Source organism: Trachypithecus francoisi, unplaced genomic scaffold (assembly GCF_009764315.1).
Source record: "Trachypithecus francoisi isolate TF-2019V2 unplaced genomic scaffold, Tfra_2.0 Lachesis_group8, whole genome shotgun sequence".
NCBI lineage: Eukaryota > Metazoa > Chordata > Mammalia > Primates > Cercopithecidae > Trachypithecus > Trachypithecus francoisi.
The window spans coordinates 15,829,819-15,838,426 of NW_022681473.1; the positions used below are offsets into that span (position 1 = coordinate 15,829,819).

Sequence of the window (8,608 nt, forward strand, 5' to 3'; positions counted from 1 at the left end):
TTACTTAACCATTAATTACTTCAACGTATGTTTATTGAGTACCTACTTTGTGCCCGGCACTATACTAAGCACCAAGGATACAATGGTGAGTAAAGAGATACAGCCTTCACCATCATGAAGGAAGACAGATGTTAATCCATTAACCAAGTAATCTCACAAGAAAAGTAAAATGACTGTGATAAGGACAAGCCCTTGGAGTTACAAGAGGGTGTATACAGGGCATTGATCCAATAAGGGCAGTGTTGCGGGTGGGGGTGGCGGTCAGGAGCCACACAGAGCCTGGGTTTCTCACTTGGAAAATGGGGTATCAACCACCTACCTCACTAGGTTTTTAAAAAGAGGTTAGGCCGGGCGCGGTGGCTCAAGCCTGTAATCCCAGCACTTTGGGAGGCCGAGACGGGCGGATCACGAGGTCAGGAGATCGAGACCATCCTGGCTAATACGGCGAAACCCCGTCTCTACTAAAAAATACAAAAAACTAGCCGGGCGACGAGGCGGGCGCCTGTAGTCCCAGCTACTCGGGAGGCTGAGGCAGGAGAATGGCGTGAACCCGGGAGGCGGAGCTTGCAGTGAGCTGAGAGCCGGCCACTGCACTCCAGCCTGGGCGGCAGAGCAAGACTCCGTCTCAAAAAAAAAAAATAAATAAATAAATAAATAAAAAGAGGTTAAATGAGGTGATACTTGCCATGAATGGCATTTTATTGATTGATTGATGGATTGATTGAAATGGAGTCTCACTCTGTTGCCCAAGCTGGAGTGCAGTGGTGCAATCTCAGCTCACTGCAACCTCCACCTCCTGGGTTCAATTGATTCTCCTGCCTCAGTCTCCCAAGTAGCTGGGATTACAGGCAGGCACCACCATACCAGACTAATTTTTGTATTTTTAGTAGAGACGAGGCTTCGCAATGTTGCCCAGGCTGGTCTCAAACTCCTGACCTCAAATGATGCGCCCACTTCGGCCTCCTAAACTGCTGGGATCACGGGCATGAGCCACTGCATCCAGCCACTTGCCATGCATGGCATTTTAAAATGTTCAATAAATGTTACCATAATGAAGGCTGGTAGGTTGGCCAACTCGGTGGTGTGATTCAGAAAGAAAGCAGTTAGACGTATGTGAACATTTCCTGTACTTGAAGATCCTCAGGACAGTCACTCCTAGACCCATCTTCCATCACGATCAGCTGGGAAACTTTAAGCAAAAATGCAGACATCTGACCTTCACTCTAGACCTGTTAGCCAATCAGAAGTTTCTGGTCAGGGCATCTGCATATTTTTAAAAATACTTACTAAGGCAGCCTCAAAATTACAGCTTCAGCACACATTTGCCATAATCACTGAAGAAATGCAAAGTTATAAAAAGAAGATAAACAACAATCTGCCTCCCACTTTCTTCCCTCTCCTCCCCTGCTTCTGGAGGCAACAAGGTCAACTATTTGGTGTGATTCCTCTTAGCATTCCCTCCATCAATGGTCACATAAGGACGCTCACAGATAAGCACCTATGCGGGTTTGTTTTCCTTGTAAAACTATTCACATACTAAATACTTTCCTCAGTATCTTGCCTTTTTTCACTTCATAATGTCGCGCACACATCTCTTCAGGTTTATAGATACAGGTCCAGCTCTTCTTTTCATAGCCATATAACTTTCTGTAGAAGAGAGAGAACACATTTTATTCAGTGTCCGATTGATGGATCTCAAGATTGCTTTCATTTCTACAAATAGACAAGCAATAACAACTCTTTAAAAGTTTTCTTACTTATAGGTGCTTTTATGTCTAAAGGATGGTCTCCAAAGAGTGAAACTGATCAAATGTGCATTTTTTATTCTAATAGATATGGACAGATTTGCTCTCAAAATGTTTGTGGTAATTCAAAACACCAGTAAAGCAGGGGAGACGTGTATTTTGGAAAAGCACCCAAGGCGATTCTGAAGTGTAGCCCAGGATAAGAACCATTGCCCAGGGCTGTTCCAGATGGTCCCTGGGTTCCTGAAGGAGGTACCAGGAGAGAAATCTTCACTGAATGAGTGGACTCCCCAGGGAAGTGATGAAATGGTCCTTATCAGCCTTGCTATCTCCCTCTGACAGAGGCAAACTCTCTCCCCCGGGGGAAGTCCCTCCAAGGCCTCTATATAAGATGTCTTTGTGAGAGGGAGCCGAGAAGGACCTGGGCTTTGGGAAGATCTAAAGACCCAGGAAGGTCTCTAGGTGGGTGAGTGCTTTCTCTGCTGTGGTGGAGCTGGTGACAGTTTATTCTCCCGGGAGGTCCCTGGCTGTGGATGACGGTTTCTGGAGGGCTGGTAGGGGTCTACCAGTGGCTTTCAGGTTACGAGGTGTTGGCAGGGGCAGCCTTCATCCTCTGCCTTGCACATTCCTTCTGTGGGATGTGAAAGCGCTCCTTGGCTGGGGAAGACGGTGGAGACGTGAAGGACAGCATGGGTGGCTTCTTGAGCTTTGAGGAGGGGACATACCTTCTAAGTCCTGTGTGTTCCTAGGAAAGCCAATAATCATTGCTTCTCCCTCCTCTTTTGTGTCATAGACTCTGAGGGACCCGTTAAGTACAAACAAACAAGTGTAATAGTTTCTTCTTTACTTCCAGGCCTGAAGGAAAGCCAGCCTCAGCCACCCCTCAGGGTTTGCTGCGTTCTGTTTAGAAAGAGGTCCTTGTGTCCTGGATCCTGAAGCATCAGCAGCTGAGCTTGGCGTGAGCTTTTCTGGCCATCCCAATTTCTTTTCAGGCCTTCTTTTTCTCCACCTGACTCCCACCGTCCCCTAATGGTGTGATTGTGATGTGTGTGCGTGTGTGTCTGTGTGTGTCAATGACAAACTATGTTCTCCGTTGCAGGAGAAAGCCAAGATGAAACTCCCCCTACTTCTGGCTCTTCTATTTGGGGCAGTTTCTGCTCTTCATCTGAGTAAGTGTTGTTTGCCTTCAGTCTTTCTTTCTCCATTTTTTTCCTTTCTATAGTAAATGGGGTCAGAGTTACACACCCACCCCCTTCTTTGATTGTCTTCTATTTCTGAATTTCTGTGTGCTTAAAGGGATGGGGACCCTATGGCCAGGAGTTGAAAGAATTTCTCAGGGCATCTGTTATGTCTGTGGTCTTGGTTTTACTGTGACATTCCCAATTTTGTCCTTTCTCCATGATGCTTACTTTGAGCTTACTGGGTACACAGCACTTTCCATGCCTTCTCTCCTTTAACTCTCTTAGCATCTCCATGAAGTAGGTGGTATTGTATACCCATTTCACAGATGAAGAAATAAAGCTAGTGGATGATGGAACCAGTACCCAAGCCCATGACGGCCCAACTCTAAGTCCATGCTCTTAACCACCCTGACCTTGTCGGGCATGTTGGGTTCCCCTCATGGAGACTGGGTTCCAGGTTCCTCTTCCCAGGCAGGGTTGAGCACTCTGATGCCCAGGGCAAGGTGGGAGCTGTCCGTGGCTCTGGGGAGGAACAAGGGGAGATGTGAAGGAAGGACACCTGGCCATCCTCCCTGCCAGGGCCTGAGACTTCCACCTTTGAGAGCACTTTGGGTGCTAAGACCCTGCCTGAGGATGAGGAGATGCCAGAACAGGAGGTGGAGGAGATCCTTTCCAGGGAGCTGGAGGAAGAGGAGGAGGGAGGCTCTGGAAGTGAAGATATCTCCAAGGAAGATGGGGCTGTTGAGTCTATCTCAGTCCCAGATACGGCAGACAAAAACCTTACGTGTCCTGAGGAAGAGGATACAATAAAAGTGGTGGGCATCCCTGGGTGCCAGACCTGCCGCTACCTCCTAGTGAGAAGTCCTCGCACGTTTAACCAAGCTTGGGTGAGTGACCTGTGGCTGAGGCTGAGGCGGGAGCATGGGAGGGATGTGGGACATGTCTCCAGCATTGCTATCACTGGCTCTTTTCCCCATTGAGGGCCCTGGGCTCAGTAGATGTCCCAGAGGCCCTGTCTCAGTAGATGTGAGGGCTCAGTAGAACCTGAGCCTCACAGAGGTGTTGGGGTAAGCGGGGAAGTCCACCTAGACACAGAGGTTGCATTCTGGTCTCCAACCTTTAAAAGGTTGTGGCAGGGGAGTGAGGACATGAATTGTGGGAACTCAAGACCCACATGAGTTCATGTAGGAGGGATGCTCCATTCTTTGTCTTTTCTCCTGCCCTACAGTTTACTTGCCAGAGGTGCTACAGGGGCAACCTGGCTTCCATCCACAACTTCAATACTAATTCTCGAATCCAGTGGTCAGTCAGCGCGCTCAACCAGGGTCAAGTCTGGATTGGAGGCAGGATCACAGGCTCGGTAAGAGAGGTGTGAACACTAAATGGCGTGCACCTGCTGATCTCAGCCAGTACTCAACTTGCGGCAGGTTTGTCTGTTTTTCTCCTCTATAATCTCCAGACGAACCAGGGATAGATAGACACCCACAGACAACACCGAGGGGGCTGTCTGGGCATTCAGGGAAGAGCTAAGAATTTAGAATCAGGAGGTTTGGGTACAAGTTCCTTTCCATCTCTTACTATCTACGTAACTTAAATTATCAGGGCATGGTGGTGCATGCCTGTAATCCTAGGTATTCGGGAGGCTGAGGCAGGAGAATCACTGGAACCTGGGAGGCGGAGGTTGCGGTGAGCCAAGATCGAGCCATTGCACTCCAGCCTGGGCAACAAGAGCGAAACTCCACCTCAAAAAATAAATAAATAAAAATAAATAAATAAAAATAAATAAAAACAAGACCATGAGTTTGTTTCCTCATCTCTAGGATGAGTTGGCAACCCCTGCTCTACCTTTTGTTAGGGCTGCAAGGATAAGCCTGTCACTGGGATGCATAGAATCTGATGGTGATGATTGCCGTGGATCAGCATTTCAGATGACTAGGACAGTTCCCATGATTGTCCAGCAGGGAAAGGCCCATTGCCCGGTGGGCAGCAGGAAGAGCTGGCAGATACAGGGCCAGGTCTGCCTCTCTGCCTTCCCTCTGCCCCATCCGTTCTTCCCCTCTTGCTTTCTCCAGGGTCGCTGCAGACGCTTTCAGTGGGTTGACGGCAGCCGCTGGAACTTTGCGTACTGGGCTGCTCACCAGCCCTGGTCCCGCGGTGGTCACTGTGTGTCCCTGTGTACCCGAGGTGAGGTGGGGCTGGGGATGAACGATGGAAAAGTCTGGGAGGTGAGAAGTGCCCCAAGGAGGAGATGCTACAAAGAGCCTGACCCTCTGAGGGAGAGGTTTCCTGGGTCTTTTGTATACTTGGACTCCACAGTGGTGTGTGGGTGGGAGAAGAGGCCCTCCTGTGGGTTGAATTGGGGTGGACAAGAGGCTGAAAGTCCCTTTCTGTTCTGCCTTCACAGGAGGCCACTGGCGTCGAGCCCACTGCCTCAGAAAACTTCCTTTCGTCTGTTCCTACTGAGCTGGTCCCAGCCAGCAGTTCAGAGCTATCCTCCCCTGGGCAGCTGCCTCCCCTCCTCTGCTTGCCGTTTCTCCCTCCACCTCCCTGCAATAAAATGAGTTTTACTGAAACATTTCTTTTCTCATCTGATCGCTGATCCACTCTACTTAGCCCTCATTGAAACTTCTTCCTTATCATCTCTCCCCACACCACACCTTTCACAGAAGGGTCAGAAGCTAACACTCCTTGAGGAGGAGGATGGAGGGTGGAGTTGGGTCTATGGAGCCTTTTGGAGATGGAGGAATGGGCTCAGCTAGCTCTCTTCATAGAACATCTCATTACTGGGCACCTAAATAGGTGCTGCTAGGGCCTTTCAAGGTTGTAGGTAGACTCCCAATGGCCCACTTTGCATTTCTCTCTCTCTCTCTCTCCAACCCCAGAACTGTGGTTGGTTTGATATGTAAGGAAATTAACATGTCCCTGAGAACAGTCCACAACTCTCAGGAATGAATGTATAAGTGCCCCAGTCCCCGACCCCTCAAGTGGAATAAACCTAACATGTATTGGGCACCGTTTCCCAGTGGCCTGCTGTGGGAGTTGGCCTTATTTCATGCATTTTATGGGTTGCCTTCCCTTCCTCAGCTGCATTCTCTGCTCCTTCCTACTCTCTGCAACTCCCAGTTAAACACTTGTACGCAACTCCCTGTCTCAGGGTCTCCTTCTGGGGAAACCTGATATAAGACAGCTTGCCATGTGTCAGACTCTGAATGAGGCCTGGGAATACAAGACGTAGTTCCCTGGCACTTGGGATATATGGTTGTTTGTAACATAGGCACAAAAACATCTACTAGTTGTTACCGCTTATTGAGTGCCCACAACATACCCCCTGCTGTGGCAGGCATCCTGCCTAGACGACCTCATGTGATCAATAATTATTAACCCTATTTTACAGAACCAGGCTCAGAGGAGTTAGAACCTGTCAAAAGACTTGCCCGAGACTGAACCTCTAAATGCAACCCATACTGAAATTCAACTCTGCTCCAAAGCATGTTCCTTTAACCCTTGTGCTTTTACAGCTGGTTACTCCCGTTAGGATCACACGGGGATGAAGCACAGCGGGAGGAAAGATAGACTGTCTCACTCTTGGGTTCATCTTGGGACACAGGACTCTAGCCCAGCTGGAGGTGAGACAGCTTTAATCAGAGGGGAGGGAGGAAGGCATTCTCAACCCCTTCTCTACTGCAGAGGTCAGCAGAAGAAAATAATTCAAAGTTCTAAAGCCATTTTTTTCTCCAGCTTGCCTCCAGTTCACAGATCTTCATATGGGATTGGAGGCTCAGAGAGGGGTGAAACAAGAACTCTATTTTTTTTGGAGTGTGGCACAGAGAAGGGATGCTACTTGTCTAAGGTCACACAGTAAGTTGAGAAAGAAATCAAACTCAGGTCCATTTCAACTATTGCTCTACGAGAATCTGTTGATTTCAAAGATGGTGGACTATGGGTTCAGCCCTGTGGTGAGTGCTGTGAGGATGCAGCCGAGGTGGAACTTTCACTCCTTGCCCTATTGGACTTTATATTCTGGTATGGGAAGGCATTGCTTCCCTTATTTCAATATTAACAACAAAGGGTAATAATATTTCCCAGTTATTAAGCATTGACTAGGTATCAGGTTCTGTGCTAAATGGTAGGTGAACTTTGGTTCCTCATAAATCTCTGCTGCTGTGAGTGTGTGCTTTGACAGAAGTTTGACTTCCAGTCCACAGAGATCTTCTTTGGGGGAGTAATATCAAGAAGGGGCATGAAGGAGGCTGCAGGGCTCCTAGTCACCTTGTGTATCTCGACCTAGGCATGTTCACATTGGTGCGTTCACCACAAAGACTCCCCCAGCAATCCACTCTACAGTGCGCTTTATAAGAGCACATTGTACATTCATTAAAAAATTTTTCTTGGCCAGGCGCGGTGGCTGATGCCTGCAATGTCAGCACTTTGGGAGGCCGAGACGAGCAGATCACCTGAGGTCAGGAGTTTGAGACCTGCCTGACCAACATGGAGAAACCGCGTCTCTACTAAAAATACAAAAAAATTAGCCGGGCGTGGTGGCGCATGCCTGTAATCCTAGCTACTTGGGAGGCTGAGGCAGGAGAATCACTTGATCGCTTGAACTTGGGAGGCGAAGGTTGCAGTGAGCCGAGATCGTGCCATTGCACTCTAGCCTGGGCAATAAGAGCAAAACTCCATCTCAAAAGAAATAAATAGATTTTTTTTTCTTAAAAAGTAAAAATCATGAAATAAAGGGACTGGACTAATATTCCAAAATATGGGCTTGTGTGTGCGTTTTCCTCTCCTGTAAGATACTAACTAAACTCTGTGAAACAGTTTATCAATGATTCTTTATCATTGACTCCATGGAGTTCCTTACACAGTGCAGAGCACAGAGTAGGGGTTCAATCAACAGTACACTCATTGCTTTTTCATAGACAAGGGGCACCCTTACTCAACCCATGTGCCAGACATATTTCTGAGAGCTTTGCTTAAGCTGATCTCACAGGAGGCAAATCTTGTCATTAGCCTTAGTTTACAGATGAGAAAGCTGAGGCAGAGAGGGGCTGACCCTGGAACTTGTGATTTCATTATACATCATCCTACACTGCCTCTCAAGATGGCAAGGCCTACCCTCTGCATAATGAGGGGATGCACTGAATCTTGGAACAAGAGGCAGAGTTTGAAACCCCTATGAACATAAATGCAAACATTAAGCCAGAGGCTTGGGGTTCCATGGATGCTGAAAACAATGTTGGCATCATTGGCTAGATCATCTGGGAGTAACACATCTGGGTGTGTCAAAAAAAGCAAAGATTTGGCCGGGCGCGGTGGCTCAAGCCTGTAATCCCAGCACTTTGGGAGGCCGAGACGGGCGGATCACGAGGTCAGGAGATCGAGACCATCCTGGCGAACACTGTGAAACCCCGTCTCTACTAAAAAAAAATACAAAAAACTAGCCGGGCGAGGTGGCGGGCGCCTGTAGTCCCAGCTACTCGGGAGGCTGAGGCAGGAGAATGGCGTGAACCCGGGAGGCGGAGCTTGCAGTGAGCTGAGATCCGGCCACTGCACTCCAGCCCCGGCGACAGAGCAAGACTCCGTCTCAAAAAAAAAAAAAAAAAAAAAAGCAAAGATTTGGGAGTCAGACAGGCTAGGATCTGACGGATCATTTGTTACGAGTTGTGCAAACTTGGATAAGTC

General features: G+C 48.3%; 1 protein-coding gene across 7 annotated transcripts; it reads left to right on the forward strand.

Moving 5' to 3' along the window:
• The first annotated feature begins 959 nt into the window (after positions 1 to 959).
• On the forward strand, positions 960 to 5,499 carry PRG2 (proteoglycan 2, pro eosinophil major basic protein). Of its 7 annotated transcripts, none has more exons than XM_033203803.1 (7): positions 960 to 2,211; positions 2,599 to 2,701; positions 2,845 to 2,914; positions 3,506 to 3,813; positions 4,155 to 4,286; positions 4,999 to 5,110; positions 5,331 to 5,499. In XM_033203803.1, exons 3-7 carry the CDS (start codon positions 2,857 to 2,859, stop codon positions 5,387 to 5,389), a joined length of 669 nt encoding a protein of 222 aa, XP_033059694.1. In that variant the 5' UTR covers positions 960 to 2,211; positions 2,599 to 2,701; positions 2,845 to 2,856; the 3' UTR covers positions 5,390 to 5,499. The 7 variants fall into 7 exon arrangements, with proteins under 7 accessions (XP_033059694.1, XP_033059692.1, XP_033059693.1 ...); XM_033203801.1 differs by having other exon boundaries at positions 2,599 to 2,659; XM_033203802.1 differs by having other exon boundaries at positions 960 to 2,207; positions 2,599 to 2,703.
• The last annotated feature ends 3,109 nt before the right edge of the window (positions 5,500 to 8,608 follow it).